General features: G+C 27.7%; 6 protein-coding genes across 8 annotated transcripts; 3 read left to right on the forward strand and 3 right to left on the reverse strand.

Moving 5' to 3' along the window:
- Positions 1 to 84: 84 nt before the first annotated feature.
- LOC117231097 (alpha-mannosidase 2) lies at positions 85 to 4,582 on the forward strand. Its single transcript, XM_033489191.1, has 7 exons — positions 85 to 847; positions 926 to 2,280; positions 2,345 to 2,683; positions 2,779 to 3,087; positions 3,162 to 3,693; positions 3,763 to 3,915; positions 3,995 to 4,582. Exons 1-7 carry the CDS (start codon positions 719 to 721, stop codon positions 4,580 to 4,582), a joined length of 3,405 nt encoding a protein of 1,134 aa, XP_033345082.1. The 5' UTR covers positions 85 to 718.
- On the reverse strand, positions 4,375 to 6,352 carry LOC117231100 (N-alpha-acetyltransferase 40). Of its 2 annotated transcripts, XM_033489197.1 has the most exons (5): positions 6,157 to 6,352; positions 5,582 to 5,964; positions 5,338 to 5,496; positions 4,662 to 4,720; positions 4,375 to 4,577 (listed from the first exon to the last, which is right to left on the reverse strand). In XM_033489197.1, exons 1-5 carry the CDS (start codon positions 6,160 to 6,162, stop codon positions 4,564 to 4,566), a joined length of 621 nt encoding a protein of 206 aa, XP_033345088.1. In that variant the 5' UTR covers positions 6,163 to 6,352; the 3' UTR covers positions 4,375 to 4,563. The 2 variants fall into 2 exon arrangements, with proteins under 2 accessions (XP_033345088.1, XP_033345087.1); XM_033489196.1 differs by having other exon boundaries at positions 4,375 to 4,720.
- Positions 6,353 to 6,392: 40 nt separating this feature from the next.
- LOC117231099 (3'-5' ssDNA/RNA exonuclease TatD) lies at positions 6,393 to 8,274 on the forward strand. The gene is made up of 2 exons (XM_033489195.1): positions 6,393 to 6,820; positions 7,092 to 8,274. The coding sequence occupies exon 2, from the start codon at positions 7,115 to 7,117 to the stop codon at positions 8,048 to 8,050; it is 936 nt and encodes a 311-aa protein (XP_033345086.1). The 5' UTR covers positions 6,393 to 6,820; positions 7,092 to 7,114; the 3' UTR covers positions 8,051 to 8,274.
- A 1,179-nt stretch (positions 8,275 to 9,453) lies between these two features.
- Positions 9,454 to 12,253, reverse strand: LOC117231098. Of its 2 annotated transcripts, XM_033489193.1 has the most exons (6): positions 11,772 to 12,253; positions 11,542 to 11,668; positions 10,720 to 11,473; positions 10,009 to 10,649; positions 9,824 to 9,926; positions 9,454 to 9,751 (listed from the first exon to the last, which is right to left on the reverse strand). In XM_033489193.1, exons 2-6 carry the CDS (start codon positions 11,630 to 11,632, stop codon positions 9,541 to 9,543), a joined length of 1,800 nt encoding a protein of 599 aa, XP_033345084.1. In that variant the 5' UTR covers positions 11,633 to 11,668; positions 11,772 to 12,253; the 3' UTR covers positions 9,454 to 9,540. The 2 variants fall into 2 exon arrangements, with proteins under 2 accessions (XP_033345084.1, XP_033345085.1); XM_033489194.1 differs by lacking the exon at positions 11,772 to 12,253 and having other exon boundaries at positions 11,542 to 11,677.
- Positions 12,254 to 12,510: 257 nt separating this feature from the next.
- On the forward strand, positions 12,511 to 22,782 carry LOC117231095. The gene is made up of 13 exons (XM_033489188.1): positions 12,511 to 12,677; positions 12,839 to 13,004; positions 13,096 to 13,698; positions 13,771 to 15,111; positions 16,435 to 16,581; positions 16,661 to 17,488; positions 17,564 to 18,094; positions 18,173 to 19,369; positions 19,448 to 19,957; positions 20,049 to 20,413; positions 20,495 to 22,086; positions 22,162 to 22,415; positions 22,491 to 22,782. Exons 1-13 carry the CDS (start codon positions 12,511 to 12,513, stop codon positions 22,656 to 22,658), a joined length of 7,869 nt encoding a protein of 2,622 aa, XP_033345079.1. The 3' UTR covers positions 22,659 to 22,782.
- On the reverse strand, positions 15,417 to 16,453 carry LOC117231101. The gene is made up of 2 exons (XM_033489198.1): positions 15,957 to 16,453; positions 15,417 to 15,891 (listed from the first exon to the last, which is right to left on the reverse strand). The coding sequence occupies exons 1-2, from the start codon at positions 16,260 to 16,262 to the stop codon at positions 15,856 to 15,858; spliced, it is 342 nt and encodes a 113-aa protein (XP_033345089.1). The 5' UTR covers positions 16,263 to 16,453; the 3' UTR covers positions 15,417 to 15,855.
- Positions 22,783 to 23,021: the final 239 nt, after the last annotated feature.

Below are 23,021 nucleotides of genomic sequence, written 5' to 3' on the forward strand. Positions count from 1 at the left end.
ATATGCTTATTAATATTATCGATAACAAATTCGATTTTTCATTTTGAATGCTTTTCGTAATATCTCATTTATAATTAAATAATTACCTTTTTTTATGCTTTTCCTACAAAAGAATATAAGAAAATTAAATCAGGAATGATTGATAAACGGTAAGTGGTAAAAGTACATTTAAGTATGCTTTGAATATGAAAAACTGAAACCAAAAGAAATTTAAATACACATCTACTGTTTATAGCTTATTAGCATACGTATAATGTAAACATATATTATCCTATATGTACTACATGTACTCTTTATACTTTATCTTAGGCCTTAAACCGCATATGGTCTAACCTTTTTTCATAGGTGTATACTTGACTACATACAAACATATGGCGACGGCGGTAGTTGCAAGAGGTCACATACAGACCATGCAGTGTAATCTTGAAGAAATGTAATATTAATAATTAATGTAATGTCGATGTGTTATTTTATGTGAATGAACAGAATTTTATATTTCTTCAATTTTTTCTTTTTAAGTAAAGATATCTAGTTTCTTAATGAAATAAAATAAATATATAATTTTTGAAATAAACATACATATAAGGTTAAGATCCAGTTTTTATACTAAAGAAAGTTACATTTCTTTTCGAAACCAGAAAGATTTAATCTTTAAATGTTATTGATAGCTTAGTTCATCTAAGAACAACGGTATATTTAAATAAATAAATGTGTCAAAATGAGGACTAGGAAAACATTAGCAATCATCAGTGCAGGCTTAATTCTTGCCTGCTGTGTTATGATATATTTAATAATGGATTTAACACTTTTTCCACCTGGACAAGGGTCTAAACTTTCTGTTAATGATGTAAGCTATTCAATAAATATCCATAGATTATAATTTATATATAATAAACAAAAATAACTTATTGTTTTATATTTTTAGAATCAATGGCTACACTTTGAGAATAGATTAGCAAAGTTAGAAAAAGATTTCAATAAGCATCATGAAGTTATGAATGCTTTAAGGGAAGTGGCTGAAGCAAAACATTTTGTACCTATAGACCATTCTATAAATCGTCCTGATCAACCTATGTCATCTAGTTCTTCCCATTTAGGAAAAGTACTTAAATGCAATTTTAACATACAAAAAATTCCTGAAGTTGATATTCAAATGTTAGAGATATATAGGCAATTAGAGTTTGATAATGTGGATGGTGGAGTTTGGAAACAAGGATGGGATATCACATATGATGAGAAACAATGGCATCCAAATAGAAAGCTGAAAGTATTTGTTGTTCCACATTCTCATAATGATCCTGGTTGGCTTAGTACCTTTGAGAAATACTATGCATTTCAAACACAAAATATATTAAATAATATGGTAACAAAATTGGCAGAAGACAGAAGACGTAAATTTATTTGGGCAGAGATATCATTCTTTCAACTTTGGTGGGAAAGTCAGTCTAAGATAACTCATAATTTAGTTAAACGTTTGATTCATGATGGTCAATTAGAAATTGTATCAGGAGGTTGGGTTATGCCAGATGAATCTGTTTCTCATTGGACGTCTCAGCTTACACAACTTACAGAGGGTCATCAATGGTTAAAATATAATTTAGATTATATACCAAATTCAGGTTGGGCTATTGATCCATTTGGTCTTTCTCCAACTATGCCATATCTGTTGAAAAAGGCAGGATTGGAAAATGTATTGATACAAAGAGTTCATTATTCAGTTAAAAAAAGATTAGCTAAACGAAAACAATTAGAATTTCGTTGGAGACAATTATGGGATAATGATGGATCGACAGAAATCTTTACACATGTAATGCCATTTTATAGTTATGATGTGCCACACACTTGTGGCCCAGATCCAAAAATATGTTGTCAATTTGACTTTTATAGACTGCAAAATTTTGGACTAAGTTGTCCATGGAAAATAGCTCCAAGAGCCATAACTAAATCAAATATTGCAGAAAGAGCTGCTCTCTTATTGGATCAGTACCGTAAAAAATCTCAGCTTTTCAAAACTGATGTGGTATTAGTACCATTAGGAGATGATTTTAGGTATACTCATTTTACTGAGTGGGATGCTCAGTTTAATAATTATCAGAAACTTTTTGATTATATGAATCAAAACTCACAAATGAACGTTCAAATTAAATTTGGAACGTTAAGCGACTACTTTGATGCGATCAGGGAAAAACACACTTTAAACGAATTTCCTACTTTATCTGGCGATTTCTTCACATATTCCGACAGAGATGATCATTATTGGAGCGGATATTATACATCAAGGTACACTCAAATTAAAATTAATCATAGTAAACTATCAACAACATGTTTATTAAATACATTTTAGGCCTTTTCACAAACGATTAGATCGTGTATTATTGAGTTTACTAAGGGCATCGGAAATATTAACTACTACAGCTTGGACTAAAGGTAATGACAATTTAATGGAAGGTACTCTTGCACAACGTTTAAGTAAGGCAAGAATGTGGCATTCTTTGTTTCAACATCATGATGGTATTACTGGAACTGCCAGAGATGAAGTTGTTATAGATTATGCTAAGAAGATGATAATGGCCTTGAATAATTCTGCGCATGTATTACAACAATCAGTGGTTCATTTATTAAAAACTCCACAGGAATCTTCTGTTAATGTAGATGCTGTATATATTTCACTTGATGAATCTAGGTTTGAGAAAAATTTATGAATATTTTATGAAAAATAATAATTTTTAAAAATAAATAAAATAATAATTGTAAAAAACTCATGTTTTAATGCTTTAGATTGCGCCATACCAGTGTAGGAGACAAACATGTCCTAATATTAAGAGAGGAAAATCCTTTAAAAAAAGTTATTCTTTATAATTCTATTCCAAGACAAAGAACGAAAGTACAGACATTGGTCGTATCCACTCCGTTTGTTAAAGTTACTGATCGTATGGGTCAACCAGTACAATGTCAAATTTCTCCAATTTGGATTGGACCAGCTGCATTAACTGTTGCTAGATATGAGTTATCATTCTTGGTTACTGTACCTGGATTTGGTATTACAACATACGTAATTCACGCTTTGTCGAAATCATCGTTTCCACCGTACGTAATTTCATTTTTTAAATTATTAAATATTTATTTTTACAATTCAACTTTTTACTATTTATTATATGCAGGGAAGTGCATGTTGCGAACATAACTGTTTTTAATACAGATATAAACCTCCCAAAAATACCAGGTTTTAATCAAATTCAAGTAATACCAAATGCACAAGAATTTTCAATTACACAACGACCAGAATTATCTGCATCTTTTGGAAAGTCAGGTCTTCTGAAAGCTTTAAGAGTCACTAACATAACAGTACCTGTTCATTTAGAATTTGTTAAATATGGTACCAGAGGTTCTAGTAAAGATAAAAGTGGAGCTTATTTATTCTTACCTGATAAAGCAGAACCAGATTTAGTATATATGGACAATAAATGTATTATACACTTAATAACTGGACCCATTGTATCTAAAGTATTTGTAGAATTTGCACATGTACGTCATACTTGTATATTATACAACTCTCCTGGTACTGATGGACTTGGTTTACGTGTTCATAATGAAATTAATATATCAGAAACGCAAAATTATGAACTTGCTATGAGACTAAGTACAGATATAGCTTCAGGAGACCAATTCTATACAGATCTAAATGGCCTTAATGTAAGTAAAAATATCTAAAATATTCCATCATCACTAGTAAATATGTTTAAGAGAATGATTATTATTTAGATGATTAAGCGTCAAAGATTTCCAAAGCTTCCTACACAAGGAAACTATTACCCAATGGCGTCAAGTACATACATAGAAGATAAGAAGCTTCGACTAACAGTTGTAACAGCACAACCATTAGGTGTAAGTTCTATGGCACCTGGGCAAATTGAAGTATGTATCTAATATATCGTTCACTCGTGTAAGAATATATAATATATACACACTGTACATATATAATATTTTTATACAGATTATGCAGGATAGACGATTACTTCAAGATGATAACAGAGGACTTGGACAAGGTATAACTGATAACTTGTTAACAAATCATATATTCACGTTTGTTCTCGAAAAAAAGAAGTCTTTTTGTATATCTTCGACACCACCAACAAATCACCCATCAGGTGTACTCTCATTATATGGCCATTTAGCATCAGAAGAACTATTACACCCTATAATTGCAATGCATCCACATAATTCTTTACCTTTTAATTTAAATGCGTATTTCTCGCCACTTCGTTACGATTTTCCTGCGGATCTAAGCGTTGTTAACTTTCGAGTATTTCCTATCCCAGAAGGAGCTGGTAAAGGTATTGGAATGGTTTTACATCAAGCAGCTTTAGACATGTGTTGGAATGATAATTCTTATTTGCGTTATTTTAATGTTTCCGAATCCGTAGAAGTTGATTTAACAAAATTTCTTAATTATGTAGATGATTGGGTTATTAGTAAAGCTCCACTTACATTCCATAATGTAGGACCATCATTGAAATCGCCTATTGTTAATTTATGTCCACACCAAATATTACCAATCTTATTTCACAAGACACAATCTTAAACGTAGAATTTAATGATCACTTAGACTCATTAAAAAGAATTAAGATTTCTGCTCATTGTTCCACTATCAACGGCCTTACTCAAAATGATATAATCCAATTGATCAGATGCTGGTGGACTGGTTTTATCCATCTTGTAGCTGTAACAATATCAGTTGGAAAAAATGATTTACAATTATAATTTAGTGGATACCGTTATTTTTATATGCTTTTAATTCCGTATTGTTATGAAATTTTTCATGCATACAAGAACTATAACTTGTATAAGGCACATATATAAATCCTCTTTTACATAAGATACTTTTTCTTACTGTGATCTACTTTTTATCAAGAAAGATATTAATTATGATATTCAACAGAAAAAAATATAAAATATTTTTTGTAATTTTGTTCATTACCATAGATATTTAATTGATATTATTATTGATTATCATCATTATTATTATTATTATCATTATACATATTGTTATAAATATGAATACAAAAATACAGAAACATATTCTTGCAGTTATACTGAAAAATAAAATGTGGGTTTTTATAAGATATTACATCTCCATGCTAGTCGTACTATTACTTTAGAAAATGTAATTTTATACATCTGTATGTATGTATGTACATTCTAAGTATTAAAAATTCTGTAATAAAGTTAAAGGTGTAAAAATCTATTTTCCTTATATTAATTTCCTGTTGTATAGTTATTAGTTTTTATATCCCAATAAAATTATATCTATATATTTATAAATTATATCTTACTTACCCAAGGGAATAGAAAAACTGCATAGCTGATGGGTTAAGTTTAAGTACAGTCAGAACTACTTTACGCATCTTGTTTTCTGATGCCATAGCTTCAAGAGCAGACATCATAAAATGGCCAAGTCCTTTTCGTCGTACTGTGGATTCCAACTGCATTTCATAACTGAAAAACAATTATAGAAAAAAAATTATAAAATAAAACTTGTCATCTTCTATAAATTATAAATGTATGTATAAGATCTACATACCAATACAGTACTTCTTCCCTATAATCTATATCAAAACGAAAATGAGAAAACCCAACAAATTTCTCATTGGAAGTTGCTACTAAATACCAAGCTGTTGGCTCTGTTAATTGTTTTTGTTTGGCAACTAAATCCCAACCCCAATCACTTTGTTCATACAGAGATTTCATATTACGTTCCATAATATCAAAAATCCAAAGAATACATTTAGGTTGTGCATCTGTGGCTTTCATGCAAGAGAGTTCAATAGTTTGATTATCCTTTGTCATATATTTATGAAAGAAATTTAAGGACTCTAAGGGATTTTTCACAGAGTTTGCTTTATCAACTAAGCTTTTAGCAATAGCTTCTTTTTCAGCCAGAAGTTGACGTCTTGTTTTCCTTTTCTGTAAAAGAAAATAACCTAATAAATAATTGTGTATAAATGTCGTATATAATGTTTTTAAGATAAAAACAAAATTGAAAGTAAAATAGATATTATATTGAGTATTATTATGATAGATTAATACTCCAATAATAAATTATTTTACTACTTTACATCGTTAAACAATAATAAAAAATTTTCATAAGATAGTTACCTTCATGATGATTATATTTCCCGCGTATATTGAGTAATATGATTTTAGGCTATATTCTTTCTTGTAACAATTATGATATGAAATTAACCAATTCAGTTTATATAAGGTGAAAGTATTGAAATTATTCTATAATTTCAATGTACTATATAAATAATATATCATTTATATAAATAGTAAATCTTACGGGAATTTAACGGGAATTGATGTTTTTACTTTTTTATAAAAAGTTAAATATATTGTATTTAATAAGTATTATATATATAATAAAATGAATTATAGAACAGTCTCTTGGGAAGATCGACACATATAGTGCTTTGTTACAGTAACAGCTTGTACGATTCGACAGTACCAAAAGCCTATGTGTTTGATTAAATCAACTTATTGAAAGAATTGGTTGTGTGGTATAGCGTGCAAGACAACATTGTGTATCATTATATGATCAAGTGCCGTGCATGTGTAATGCTTTTGTATTAGTTCCAAAAAATATTTAGCAAGAAGAAAACACTACGAATTTATTGATAAAATATCTTTATATTTATACATATATATAGTTATATATCTCAAATGATCATATACATCATTTATAAAAATACGGATTTTGACATCTCAGATTAATTGAAAGCAGTTTTATCTGGTTGGCAACAAATGCATATTGTATCTTGTTGTTAGTATCTAAAAAAATATCTATATTATAATATTTAGTATAAATTCATGATTATATATTTCATTTATTTCTCAAATTACTATGGTTAAGTAATTTAATCATCTATCATATATACATTGTTTTCTTTGTATCATTATTTCAATAATAACTAAATGTTATAAAATTTGATAAATATTGTCACCTTTTTTAATTCTTTATGTTTATACTGATATATTTTTCACAATGAACAATATATATTTCCAATAATTATTATTATTATTTTTTATTTCAGATATTGCAGTTGAATATTGAGGAATGGCTGAAAATACTACTGCATCAAATGCAGAGGAAAAAGCTATTTCCTCAGCTATGACACAATGTTATGAGAATTATATCATAGTTGATGTTGGTGCCAATCTTACTAATAAAAAATATAGCAGAGATTTAGATAGCGTAATTCAAAGAGCAAAGGATGCAGGGGTACAAAAGATTATGGTAACAGGTGCAAGTATTCGTTCTAGTAAAGAGGCACTAAGATTAACTAGGATATATCCTGGTACTCTTTATTCTACTGCTGGTGTGCACCCTCATGATGCAAAATCATGGGAAAATCCTGATACTTTGCAAGAACTTGAAAGCATAGCTAATAACCCCGAATGTGTAGCAGTAGGAGAATGTGGCTTAGATTATAGTCGTGATTTTTCTGATCCTGAAACACAACGTGCTGTATTTCATAAACAAGTAGAACTTGCATGTCAATTAACTAAGCCACTTGTAATACATGAAAGAGGTGCTCAGACAGATGTTCTAGAAGTTCTGAATCACTATAAAAATTGTTTACCACCAGTTTTAATCCATTCATTTATCGGAACTGCAAAGGAAGCACAAATTTATTTAGACCATGGTTTTTATCTAGGAATTACAGGATATTTATGCAAAGACAAATCTGATAGTGGAATAAGACAACTGTTGGAAAAAAGACTTGCGCCTCTAGACAGAATATTAGTAGAAACGGATGCTCCATTCATGTATCCTAATACTAGAGCCAGCAAATTACCTATACATGTTAAAGATGCTCTAACTGAACGATCCATGACATTTCTTCATCGTTACTGTACTTTTCAACGTAATGAACCATGTGCCTTACCAGCAATAGTAGAAATGGTAGCAGCATTTATGCAAATTGCTCCAGAAGAGGTTGCCTTAGCTACTGCTTTCAATGCTTTGAAATTATTTGGTCTAAATCAGTGATATTAATAATTGTTTTTTATTCAGAAAATGGTGCTACTGGGTGCTATTTTACATTTTAATTATTCTGTTATCAATATATTGTCTATGTTTAAAAGCATTACTTGTGTGTTTATCAAAATATGTCTTTCATAATAACAATACCAACTTACATTTATATAACTTATTAACAATTATAGGAGAGAAACATGTCATGAAATACATTATTTATACATTAATAACTATTATCTTCGATATATATGTTACTTATATTTACATTATTCCTATGCAAAAATATTCATCTATACAAAAGTTCATCAATACATTAAAATTAGTAGTATATAAATTATTTGATTTATAATGCAAATTTTGTAGAAATATATTATGAAATATATGATTCTGAAATTATACATTTTAATTGTTGATGTTATAAATATTTTCATATAAATAAATTGTTACATAAATGAAGAGTTCATTGTAAATATTTCTTTAAACTTTTAGAAAGTCCTAGTTTTAATAATATTAACATCTTTGAATAGGTCATTTGAATATTTCCACTTTTATTGATGATAGAAAAAAATATGTCACATCAAACTTGTATGGTGTTGAGAGACACATAATTTGATGTAAATAGTTCTTTGATAGGTAAACCCATAAAGGTCATATGAAGGTCAAATTCGTTTTTTTTAGTGGAACTATATGCTTTTTTACGTGCCATCTAACAGAGTGTTTTAAGACACGCACAATGATGGCGCACTATAATTTGAGGTCATTAAAGATCAATTGCAAGAGAAAATAATTTATTTCATGTAATGGTGATTTTTTACTGTACCAGTACACTGCTAGTTTAAATGTTAAAAATAGTGATCTTGACCATCGATGTTCATGTTAATACATTTTTTTTCTGGTTATTGATATTTGCTGCTTTTACTGCTGTACATTTGCTGCTTTAAGTTTCCCCATAAATAAAAATTCGCGATTAATCCGGCCGTGATTGATTTCTCGCAACGCTTTAGACGCATCAATAGTCAAGGTCACCACTTTAAGTATCTAAAGTAACAGTGTACAGGTATATTAATAAATTACCATTACATAAAGTAAATTATTCAACCGTTCTCATAAAGTAAATTATTGTCTCATGCAATTGATTTTAGATGACTGTGATTTTGTCTGGTCATTGTATGCATCTTAAAACACTCTACTGGATGGCACGTAAAAAAGACATTATTCCATTCAAAAAAACTACTTATCAAAGATCTACCATGCAAGTTTGGTCAGACATACTTTTTTCTATCATCAATAACGGCTGAGATATTCAAGCAGCCTGTTTTAAGTGCCTCACCCTGTGTATTAAAATATGTTAAATATATTATTAAAACAAATATATTTATCTTAATCTTATAACAAAAATACCATAATACATGGAGTATGAAAAATGATTTTGTTTCTTATTTTTACAATTTTTTATATTTATTAAATTATATTTATTTTTATAAACAATTTATGAACTACTATCATTTTGAATTGTACTGTTTCAATTGTATGGCTTTCTGAAGATGTAACACTTTTTCTTTATCAGAGAACTTCTCCCAGAGGTATGGATTTATAACAAAGGAGTGGAAACCTGGTAATGTTTCTATTATTTTTAATTGTATCTTCACTGTAGATAATAAATTTCCTTTATTAATAGAATATGCCTCTATTGGGAAAGCGAAAAAGAGAATTCTGTAAATCAAAATAAACATTATTTTTGGATTAATGGAATAATTATTAAACTACTTCAAAATTATTTCTTACTTGCTACATTCTGTTAGCGATGCTAGTTCTTCAACAAATGTAATATTATCATAATTATTAGTATTTATAAAAGAGCCATCCGGTTGTATGACAACGACGTAATCTAAAATAATAAAAATCAAAGATTTGAAGCTGCAAATCATTGCTGTTAATGTTTGGTTATGATTATTCACAAATATGTTTACCAACAAATTCGCCGAATTTTGTTCTTAAACCACTTTTTATGTATTCAGTACCTCCAACAGCTTCTTTTAGACTATCTATTAAATAAGGTATTTCACTACTGTCACGTTCAATTTTAATTTCATTTAATTTGCTTTCATCTGGCACAAACCCATTATATTCAGGATAAAGCTGTTTTACACACCAATATAATTTTAACGCAGATAATGTAATATCTTTTACAGGAAGAAATGAATTTTTTTCACAGGAAGAATTATATAATATGAAAGACTTTTCTATTAATTCCGGACAATAAAAATTTAATGAAAGTAAATGGAAAGCAGTAGACACTGTGTTAGATACTGAACAATCTATAGTGATAATAAGATTCTGCAATTTTCTGCCTATAGTTTCCCAATTATGTGGTATATAATCAGCAATAATATAGCCTTTGATAAATGTATGTATATCGATAGAATATCTTTCTAAAATATTTGGATTTTTAAGACATTTTTCCACTAAACAATTTAACAAAGGAATATTACAAAAGCGTATGTCATTTAAATGCTGTAAGATGATTAATTTTTGTTGGAAAGTAGTATTTCTAATTAACACAGTAGAACATAATTTATCTATTAATGCTTCGTTATAGAACTTCTTTTCTCTAGAAAAAAAAATTACAAATAATATAAATATTTGTATGATATAAGTAATTTTAATTATATAACACTTACGAATTTAGAACTTTTTTAGAAATGCAATGAAGTAAATGCTCGATTTCAAAGAAATTTAATCTATTACAATTAATCAATATCATATGTTGTACATAAGACAGAAGTCGTGTAGAAGGTAGACACAACTTTGGTAAACTATATATTGCATTAAAAACTGGCATTACATTGTATAAATTTATTCTGTTTTTATTTTTCTGTAAAACTCGGAGAATATGCCTTTTTACAGTTAAATTATTTATCATAGAACAGAAGTTAAGGGCTTGAAACAAATTAGTACTATCTGAATTAAGTTCAATTTGAGCTTGCTGTTTAAAAGCATAAGGTAATGCACGAAGTAAAGATTCAGACAGAAATGATTTTTCCATATCGTATAACATACTATATAGAATCATTATCTGTCCAACTGTGAAATCATTCAAGGAAACACGTATCATTTGAAGCAATGTTTGAATTAATACACTGTTAGCTGGAACATTAAAAAATAGTAAACATCGTAAAATGTTTATAGTATCATATCTGCTTAAAGATCTAACATCTTTGAGTATCACTTTACAAATATTTCCAAATCCTTTGGAATTTGTGAAGTCCGTCTGATCTAATTTTATATTTCTATTGAACTTTTGATATAAAATATTTATAGTTTTAACAGCAGTTTTTGCATCCATGTTTTTAATATTTTCTTCAATATATTTCATAGTGTTTTCATTGTCCAAAATCTCATTATTTGTTATTAAATTTTTAACAATTGAAACATCTATAAAAAATATAATATGTATACATGATATATAAAGATTGTAAAAAGAGGGCTAGAAACTTCATTACCGTAGCTTGATATTGTACTAAAATTTGATAAAGTAGTCCATTTATGGATTATCATTGAATTTTTCACTAATGTTCTACTAATCTTATTCATTGTATATACTCTTTTTATTTATTACAAGAAAATCACCTAAAAATATTAACCATTAATTTAAAGTACCGTAGAAACATACAAGTGTAGCATAAATCATATAATCTGAAACACGATCATATAAACATGTCGCGACACTTGCCAGGAAAATTTTCTCGGAGATTGAGTTGTGTCTAGTCCACGATCATATGAACAAATCTCAACATTCATTAAGGAAAATCGTTTAAAAATCAAGTTGTGTCTAGTTATGAAAAATCAACATGAAAGGTCAACATTCTTCAAAGGTTCGCATTCTTGCGAGACAGACAGTATCTGTAATTGTATGTTATTTGTCTAAGCATTCTAGCATGTCATGCATGCGTAAAATGAGAACCTCCTTGTCTTATATGTTGATTTTTCACGATTCAATTTTTGAACGGTTTTCCCTAGCAAGTGTTGATGCTTGTTTATATGATCATGATTCAGCCTCATACAAATTAACTTTCGGTGAAATTCAGTCCAATGCTCATCTGTGCGGATCACAGTCATATAATGTTTATTTAATATAAATTATATAATATAATGTCATATAATGTTTATTTATATGATTGGTGCGGACCAATCAGATGATGAATAGGAGCAATATGGCGTCAAAGTAACATGTAAAATGCCTTAAAAATGCTCAGTTTGACAACTTAATCATAACCTTTGGATTATTGGAGTCCCCGCTGTAAAACTTGTTTTTTGGGATTCTGTACATCAAAAATTATAAGCTTGCGAAAGAAAAGTCAGTAATTTTTGAACCTCTAAAGTAAAGTTTAATGGTATTGTCAATATGTGACGTATAACTGAAATACTTTGTGCACTGTGGTTATTTTTTATAGTAAGTAAATTTTAAAAACATGTCAGGAGAAACAAGGACAATGGAGATAAATAAATACATTTTATCAAAATTATGGTATACGTCTCTTATTATTTACCGGAGAAATAATAACAAATCTTTTTTTTCACAATGTAACAATGATATTGAAGATTTTGTCGAGTCAAAAACTCTGATTACAAATTTAATGTAAGTATATATAATGAAATTTTATATATTAAAAATGTTTTATTTATCATATACAATATATGTATATACGTAAAACTAAATATTTTACTACTACTACTACTAAAATATTTTTTTAAACCATTTAAAATAAATAATAACTTTTGTATTATATACTTTTACAGTCATTCTCAGAATGAAAATCAATATCAATGGATAAGTTATATATTATTGCATAAATTTCTCAACAATATAGCTTTAGATACTAAATATGTAGAAAAACCACAAAGTTATGTTCAAATGATATATGCTTTGCAATTGTACAAAAATTTGACAATATATTTACAACAGGTATTTTAAAATTGAATTAATTTATACAAATTCATTTATATATTTTATTTCAATTATATTCATAATTTATTTTATATTATGCATTTTACAGGAATTACTAGCATTCTATAAAAATAGTTTAGAACAAAGAAGTTCAGAAGATTTTGAGAAAATACAGAATGGATATTTTATACTTTTGAAAAAAAATGTTTGTGATAATCCATTTATTACATGTTGGATTCTTAACGAATTATTGTTAATTTATCCTAAGTCATCAGTTAATATTATTTATAATCTACAAAATTTTTATTTTTTGCTGATAAAAGAATTGATGGAATTTGAATTATCTAAACAGGAATCAGACAATGACAATTATTTTGGATGTATATTATGTATTATTTCAAAAATGAATATTGTTGAATTTAATGATCCTACATTGTCAAAATGGCTTTTTCCTATGATGTTGAAAACTAAAAATATTCAAGATATTGAATTTGCATTGTATTCAAGAACAGATCATCACTTTTTAAAAAAATGGTGTACTTTTCTTAGTGAATTTTATATACATTCCAAACCTAATAACAATTTGAATCATGTATTGAAAATTCAGAAAATATTATTTCATTTTCCTTCTGCTTCTGTCCCTATTCTAAATAAGAATAATCTTATAGAAAGAATAAGTAATAATAAATTACATTGGATCATAGACATTTTGGTAAGTAACAGGATATAAATTACTATATAAGAGATTATAAAATATTTGTATGTAATATTAATATTTTTTTAGGACATGTGTTATATTTTAATGATAAATGGACGATATAATGATGTTTCATTAATACTATCCTGTACATTATTAAAAGCATTTTGGCCAGTTTTGTTATTTAAAGTTTTGCATGAGTATTCGCAAGAAGAAATATTTTTAAATAATGCTAAGAAAGATTATGATTTCATATGTAATTCAATTGAATTTTTAATACCTAAATGTAATTTTGATGTATTATGTGATCCCACATTGAATGAATTACAAAATGTACTGTGGAAAAATGTAAAAATTTTGAAATATATCCTAAACTGCAGAAGAGAAGATGTTAAAACAAATAACATATATCATGATGAGATAACAGAGACAACTGACTTTCAGCAAAAGCTTTCTATACAGCAGATATTCAATCTTTTACAACATTTTGATAGTCTTTTAGTATTAAAAATGACAACAGATATATATGAACAAAACTATGAAAAAGTAAAAAATTTATTAAAAGATGTTTGCGAATCTGAAAATGTTTTCATAGCATATTGTAGTATTTTAAGTGCTTTGAAAGGTGTCTTATTGTGTAATAGTTATGAAGCAAAGCAATCTATTATATCAAAGTACTTTTTTGATATGGATCATTATATAAAAATCTTATTTCCGCTTAATCTACGAATACAAGTAATAGAAAATATATTTTGTTTACTTTTTTTGCGATATGAAGACTTTGGTCATACACAAAAAAATTATGACAAAAGCAATATAAATAAATCCCATGAGCAATTAAAATTCGAAAGTAAGTGGATGAAACAACATCTAGGAGGTTTTATTTGTAACAAATATGCTGTGAGAGATATATTATTCCACTTAGAGAATATTATCTCGATAACAGAAACTGCATGCACAGAAGAATCTATAGAAGAAAAAGAACAAATTCAAAACAATATTGCTTCTATCAATGCAGCAATAACAAATGCTAAATGGAGATTTGAACTTTATACAACTTCGGAATTTACTAAAAATATTAATATGAAATATGAAAATAGAAGTTACTTATCTAAATTTAAACCTAAATCTCTATTAGGTGGAAAGTTACCTTCCGATTGTTCCAAAGAAAAGATATTTTTTTATCAAGAAGGTAATATTTCAGATGAAACAGAGACAAGATCTAGTAATAGTTCTGAATCAGAACTAGTACATAATACTAAATGGCGAAAACGTTCTAATAGTTTAGTATTAACAACAGATGATATAACAACTAAAGACATCATCCATAAACCATTATTTGTGAACTTTATGCTAGCAACAAAAGAAAGCTTAATTATTAGATGTTTATGGAAAAATGATTATGCAAAAGCACAAGATATTATAGAGGTAACTTTATTAATATAATTTATTTATATGTTTTTTATTGCAGTTTCTAATTTTTTATACATGTCTTCTTCAAACTCAGTAGGCTTGTATTTAGTTGGTCCTTTTTCTTCTTCTTCTTTTCTTTCAATTTGTCTGAATATACCAGGAGGATTACTTGCATAATATTGCTTTGCAAATAATATTCTTTTTTTTGGAAAACAAAATTTAAAATGGAAACACCAGCAGCACCATCCTATAGAACAATGCACTGGCATGTATTTAAAGCTATTCTTATTTTATGAAATCTTTAATAATGTAATTTACCTCTATGGCACCAACAAGGAACTGCAACACATACATAAATCAAAAACCAAACTTTAATAGTTAGACCTATTTTGCGTAATGTTCTTTTAACAACACATTTATCTTTTTGTTGTTCATAATTGTACATTAAACAATTTAGTGGTTTAATATGAAATATTCCAGTTAGGTTTGTACAATTTTTGAAATCAACTAATTTTTGCAATATCTCTTTAGGATGTTCTTCTAGTTTTCCCTCATCAGTAAAGTTCAAAGTTTTGTTAGAATTTATATATTTTTCAATTTGTCCTTCATATTCTTTTTTGAACTGATCATAGTCATAGGCTTCTTCTCCTGGTTCTGTACTATCAGCATATCTAGGATCTTCAAATATGTTTGCAGAAATTGATCTTTTATTCTTATTGATATTAGCAGCAACATTAGTTATCTTTGAAAAAAAAAGAATTATTTTGCAAATTTTGAATTCCTGTCTTTTATAATCTGAAAGTAAATATTAATAAAGCTACATTCTTATCATTATCTAATGATAAACTGGTAGTAATCACTTTATCAAGATTTTCCTTAAAACCAGCAATAAATGGTGCATCATCTTCCCCTATATTAGAGTTCTCCCATATTTTTGATTTTAAATGGAAATACATATTTGTATGCTGTATTTTGTTTATGGTTTCATGTTTATTGTAACTGTCTACATATGAATGTAGTGGTCTGTATCTATTTTCATCTTCTATATAAAAGTTTAAATTTCTTAATTCTTTAGGCTGTATCATTTCATTTTCACTTTGTTCATCATAATCTTTATTATCAGAGGCAATCTCGAATACTTTTTTATCTCGTAAATTGATCTGCATAGAGAAAGATTAGTAAAAAAGATTGTAATAATAGCAATTAATAAAATATTAATACTCAACTTTATGCAATGGTAATGATAAAACAGAAACATTCAGTAACAACCATGTAGAAAATACGTTTTGAAATAACATATTTAATTAATATCTATATTAATGTGTTCTGATTTTTAAGACATGCAATATGAAGAATACCCAGCTAACTGGGGAAGTGCAGTTTTCCAAAGCATTACGTACACTTAGGGAAAATGTATGTAAACAAGCAAATACATTGAAAAATAATGGTCAATCTTCAGAGAACTCACAATTTTCTACACTAGAGGTACACAGTAACAATTAATTAATATAATCTATAAGAATAATAATTAATAGTAATTAATCTTACAATAATATTTTTGTAGAATATAAGGCTAGTTACACAAGAGGGTATAAAATCCTCTAGACAAACTAGTCAATTTGAAACGTTTTTGATATCTCAAGAAATGAATTTGCGATTATTATCTATGGAAATTCTCACCAATAATGAAATATTAGCAATATGTGCGTTAGATTTGGCTTTAACAATGAGTCAAACTTACCCAATTTCACAGAATCTTTGTGAAATTGCAGTGAAATACTTAAAATTGTGTAAAACATTTGATAATACTGAATATGTATACTTCTTTCATAAATTTTGTCAATTGTTATATGAAAAGAAAGATGTGGTTTCTGTAGAAGATATACTCTGTGATGCAAGAATTGCATTATGCATAAAGGAATGTAAAGAAAAGGAAAACTTTTGGACTGATATTATGATTAATCATCATGAATTTAAAGAATCACAGACTGATAAAGATACAATTAATCAAATATTAAAAGATAGTAATTATTTGCCTGGTTTAAAAATACTTAACAAAATAGTAACAGTTGCTTGCGGATCTCGGAAATATATGCAAAATATGTGCTCTCACTTAAAACTTTTACATTCAATTATTCCAACTGAACATACAATATCTACAGTTTCTGATTTATTAAAAATTCCATTACATTATTATTTTGGTTACCAAATATTTGAACTTAAAATTGAGCCACAAAAACTTGAAGCAATTGCTCATGATTTACAAGTTAATTTGTCGTATAGTATCCTTACAAATATTTGCCCTAAACTTCCTTATCGAGAAGATACAAGTTATACTATTATTAGTAAGGAAAATGGATGTATTGTTTTGAACAAAGCTTCATCTAAGTCGGTGTGTATAAAAAATTTTTAGAGAATTGTATAACAAATTTAAATAACCAAATAATAATAATATCTTAATTTATAGGATTTAAATTACAAGCTTCAAAGACCAAATCAATGTGTTTCAGAGATATTAACAGAAATGTTGCAAATTTTGCATAATTTAAACGTGAATCAATTCCGTTTGGATCCTGATGTTTGTAAAACTATTTTAAACTATTCTGAAATTCAAACTGTATTAAAGAAAACATCTCGTCTTGCAAGTTTAGATTTGAGTGAATTATCTGTGGGTAATGAAACATTAGCATTTCTTTTGAATACATGGAATCTGATGTTTCTACATACTGTTTTAACTATTTGGGGAAATCGTCCTCCTTTTAACAACTTACAGCATGCAATTTCATCAATGTCAGTTGGTTATTTAATTGGTGATTTGGGTTTAGTAACAATTGCTGCACTTAGATCAAAATTATTAAATAACATAATGTTAGATAATACATTTTTTATACAAGTTGAAGAACTTAATGAACCAGCTTGGCAAGATTTGGACATTACCCATGATCCAAGAGTAATTTTTGTAATGGCTAATGAATTTTTAGGGTCACCTCGTATACAAGTAAGCTATTTTTTCTGTATGACTTATTAAAAATACTTATATGTTTATACAGTTTTTTATTGATATTTATATTTTTAGGTCTATAACTCAGACTCATTGGATGAAGATTTAACTAATGCTTTTCATGAATATCTAAATTATTACTCATGTGAGAAGTCTACTCAAAGTATAGAAAAACAAAAGATAATGTTACTTCCAAAAATTGTAGAACAATATCAAATTTTCATTTCTCAGAATTTTAAAAATGATTTACAGATAAGTAATAACAGTAACAAATTATTTTCAATAAATGATTATTTTAAATCTTTTAATGAAGATATAGTTATACAGTATATGCCACTTTCCTATTCATACAATGTAATATTGAAATATTCAAATTATTCCAATTCATATAATCATAAACAAATTAATCAGTATAATACTACCTGGGAAAATCATAATATAAGACCAAGTTTATTACAATACTTAGAAGGCCAATATTGGATCGTTTCGTATCTTTTACAAAGGATAAATAATGAAAATCCTACTATTTTAAGAAACAGTTGTGATAACTTGAAACGCACTGCATGTCTTGAAAATCTTTTAACGTCATATTGGACGAAGGAATTGAAACTATTATTTGAAAATAATCAAACTCTTGCAGCCATATCCGAGGCGATATCAATACAAAAATTGTGGTCTCATTTTGAACTTATGTTAAAGGAAGATGAATTGGATGCTTGTTTGAGACTTATAAATGCTTTGCCAGCTCATATTGCTTTAAGCAGCGAATTGCAATGTTTCCGAGATAAAATTCTCAGTCACATAATTTCGAAAAAAAAAGATACATTCAACACCGTGATATTGCAATATTTATATCAAATTAAAGATATATATATATTAAGCCAGACAGTATTGTATAATGTTAACAAATGGCATATAAATATTTGTGAGAATGCATTACTTCATACAGTATATCATGTAGATAACTACAAATTACCTATACATTGTAAGTTACAATTGAATGAAATCTTGCACAGAGTGCTAATTTTTCATAAAATGCTTCCATATTGTATAATTAAATCCAACGAAATTTCGTATAATATTGTTTATTGTACAGAAAAAGTTGACCCATTACAAATTATCAAATCACTAATCAATGCAGATAAATTTGAATTGTGTTTGGAATGGATGGAATGTCAAGCATTTTCTTTAGAAATACATCCTTCTATAACGCAAGATTTTTTAATTGGTTTTTTAAAAAATGAATCTCAAAATTTTAAACAAACTTTAAAGGTATATTAACAGATACTCTAAAATTAATATTATAAATAATAATTTTCAGCTTTTAATAAAGTATATTGTTCTTTCTAGTTTTTTCAGGCATTACCTTTGGATCAGTCAATTAAACTTTGCAAGATTGTCTTAAAAAAATTAGAGTCTATTGACTCATTAAGATTTATTTGCAATTATTTATTACAGTATTGTAAAGCAACAGAAACTATAAAATATAGACGAACTCTACTAGGAATTGACATTTTAAGTATGTTAAATGTTCAAGAGAGACCATTATATATTCATCTTATCAAGGAACCGTTATTAATGTTAGAACAATTGCTGATGAATTGTAAATTTGAAAGTATTCAAAGGATATTAAGTAGAATTCAAAACAAATTAAATCAAACGGATATCCCAAGAAGTAGCTTTGACAAAATTATAAGATTCTATGCTCAAAAGTCATTGGATTGCCGTGTATCTCTACAATGTGATTCTATTGAAAACAAACCAAAAAATGTACAACATTCTGCTTCAGAAATAGAAAACATTGAGTTTGTTATGCCTATAGTTGTTCCTACCAGAGAAGAATGGATACCTAATGATAAAGTATTTAAAATCACATGCATTTCTTTTTTAACATTACTATCTTATTAGTTTGTAACATTTGAGATTGTTCTAAATGTTTTTTGTTTAATAGGCTGGGAAATGTAGTTGCTGCAAAAGTGTTATATTTTCAATGTTTAATAGACGACATCATTGTCGTAGATGTGGCCGGGTTATTTGTGCAACATGTTCCCAACATCGCATGCAAGTATCTGGTTATCCACCCTCTGTACTTGTTCGCGTATGCACCGACTGTAAACGACAGACTGCATTACAAATGCACACTTTTCAAGGAACAGAGTCCACTCCAAGTAGTGAAATATTTGATTATTGGCGATTAACAAGAGACCAGAAACACAATGATACTATCAGGGAAGAATTTTCATTTGAATATGCCCCAAACATTTCTTTATGTTTAGCTATTCTGAATTTGCATTCCGAACATCAAACATATGCTAGGTAATAATAACTTTTAAATATTATTTCATTTATTTCATAAGGCTATCATGTAAGGATATGTAACAAAATGGATATTTATAGTTTTCTACTAGATTGTTGTGACGAAATGAAACGTCTTCTACGACCTGTTAATGGTGGTAGAGTAAATCCTGAAGTTGATCACACAGTTATTATTAAAATGATACGTTCCTTGTTAGTAGCTGCAAAAGTTAAATGTGCCAAGCTTGGTCTTAATACGGGACTAGCTCATTGTGATCGTTTTCTATCGCAAGTGGATCTTATTGCAAGTCTTATTCAATTTGATTGTTTACATTTAATACCATCTGATAGTCTACATGATCACACCCTAAGAAAGTTGAGAGATCTTTTAATTAAAAAAGAACAATGGACTCTTGCTTTAGATGTAAGCACTAAAGCAGGTTTAGAATGTTTAGATACACAAGGAGTTTGGGCAACTTGGGGTAAAGCATGTTTAAAAATGGGATATTTTAATCAAGCACGAGACAAATTTTTCCACTGTCTTGATAAAGTACAGCCTGAAAATTTTGATGATTGGGTAATTCTGTCATATCCAGAAGAATCAGAAATTCTGAGCAAAAATGGAACTCAGAAGCTAATAAATGAAACTAATAAAAACAAAGAAATTAAAGTGGATGAATTAAGCACAAAGAAGATAGAATTTTCAAAAAATCGTCCATTAAAAGATCCGCCATTACTTATAGAAATCCTACAAATATTGGATAATTTAAGCATATACAAGCAATATGTACAGCATCCTCATCAATACAAGTTCAATACCTCGCAAGAAATGTTAAATAATTTTGGAAGCTTTAAAATCGCTAATCAAAGACAGCTTGATATTAAAAACACATCTGTAACGGTACAAAATATTTGTTATCATGAAAGCATTTATTATTTATTAACTTATGGAAGTTATAACTCAATTTTAGAGTTCTTTTTAAAACACGAGAAATATGATAAATGTCTTATTTTTACTTTAGAAAACAATTTGGAACCCGATTTATTTTTCAATGCAATTTACTTATATTGTTTAAGAAATGGAAGTATTGACAAACTTCATGAAGCAATGATGAACAAGGATTCAAATTTATTAATTTGGAAGAAATATTTAATATATATTTGTCATAGTTTAGAAAAGAGACAATACTTGAATATTTTATATCATTTGCAACTTTTTATGAAAGATTTTATACGTGCTGCAATGACTTGTATCCGCTTTTATCTTAACGATGTAAGCAACTATTCAGATTTAAATGCTAAAATTAATTTCTTATTCGACGCCCAAAAACATTTGGAATCTGAGTTGCAAATTGAAATTTTAAGTCGTAAAAGAAAACGAAGTACGAGCTCCATGTATAGCAATCAAGGAATTCTGACAATGGAAATGGAACCATCAGAAATAGATAAACATATAAATTCAATTTCCAGACAAATGGAAATTACAAAGTTTCTAGCAAATTGTGAAAAAGAGGGAAGAGCTCCTATTCACTTTTTAAGCATGTTCCCAAAAAAGGACTCTAATAATTCTTCTAATCTGGAAATACCAACATTATTTGGTGATCAACAACAAAAGATTGACTTGGCTGTTTTAGCCATTCTTTGTGGACGAAATATTGAAGAAGGATTTGGCATAGCATTTAGAATAATCCAAGGTCTCTTTTTGATTTATATATAGTCTAAATACTTTGCAACTTTACTTTTTTATCTAAGTGATGTTATTATTTTAGATTACAATTTACCACAGCAAAAAGTGTATTCTCTAACTGGACACATTTTGGGAATGAAGAACAATATTTCCGCAATAGAACAATTAATTAAATGTTGTCATACGTCTGGGATTGCAAATTCATATATTATATCAGATTATGTACTGACTCACTGTGTGAAGTTGTTATTAACTCATCAACATGATGAAACTAACTCACTTTTAAAAAATGATATTTATAATCTTATTAAATTAATAACTGACATAGAACTTAAAGTAAGACCAAAAATTGCATGCACAAATGGATTTCCGATCTTTTGCAACAAAGTTTATTCATCCTTCTGTTTTCAGATAAATGCATATATCGAATGCAAACAATTAAAAGCAGCATACCTATTAGCTGTGAAACATTCAAGAGCACAAGATATAAGAAAAATTTTGAAGGAATCAGATAGGCTTGGTCGAAATGCTATTAAAGCAATATGTATAAAATGGCTTCAGCAAGAACCAAAATTATAATTTTAGGGTAATTTATAAGAGCGAGTAAACGTGCAATATTTCTCCATTTCGCTTTTTTATTAAAATAAGATATTTTATGTATCTTTCTTATTAAATATTTAAAAAATAAATCTTTTATAAATCCTTTTAAATGATTATTTCCAAGTATTAAATACAAAAATTGAGATTCCAAGCACTACATAAATGTTTCTAAAATAATATACAAAAACATATATATTTTGAATGATTTTTTCATTTTTTATTTTGCAATTAAGACATAAGATATATATGTATTTAATTTTCAATAACTTAATCATGATTATATTAAGTAAATGTATAATATAATCGTAAAAGAGAATATAATAATAAAGTTAAAAGAATTTA

The sequence above is a fragment of the Bombus vosnesenskii genome, unplaced genomic scaffold, assembly GCF_011952255.1.
Source record: "Bombus vosnesenskii isolate JDL3184/JDL3185 unplaced genomic scaffold, Bvos_JDL3184-5_v1.1 scf7180000013270, whole genome shotgun sequence".
In the NCBI taxonomy this organism is placed as follows: domain Eukaryota; kingdom Metazoa; phylum Arthropoda; class Insecta; order Hymenoptera; family Apidae; genus Bombus; species Bombus vosnesenskii.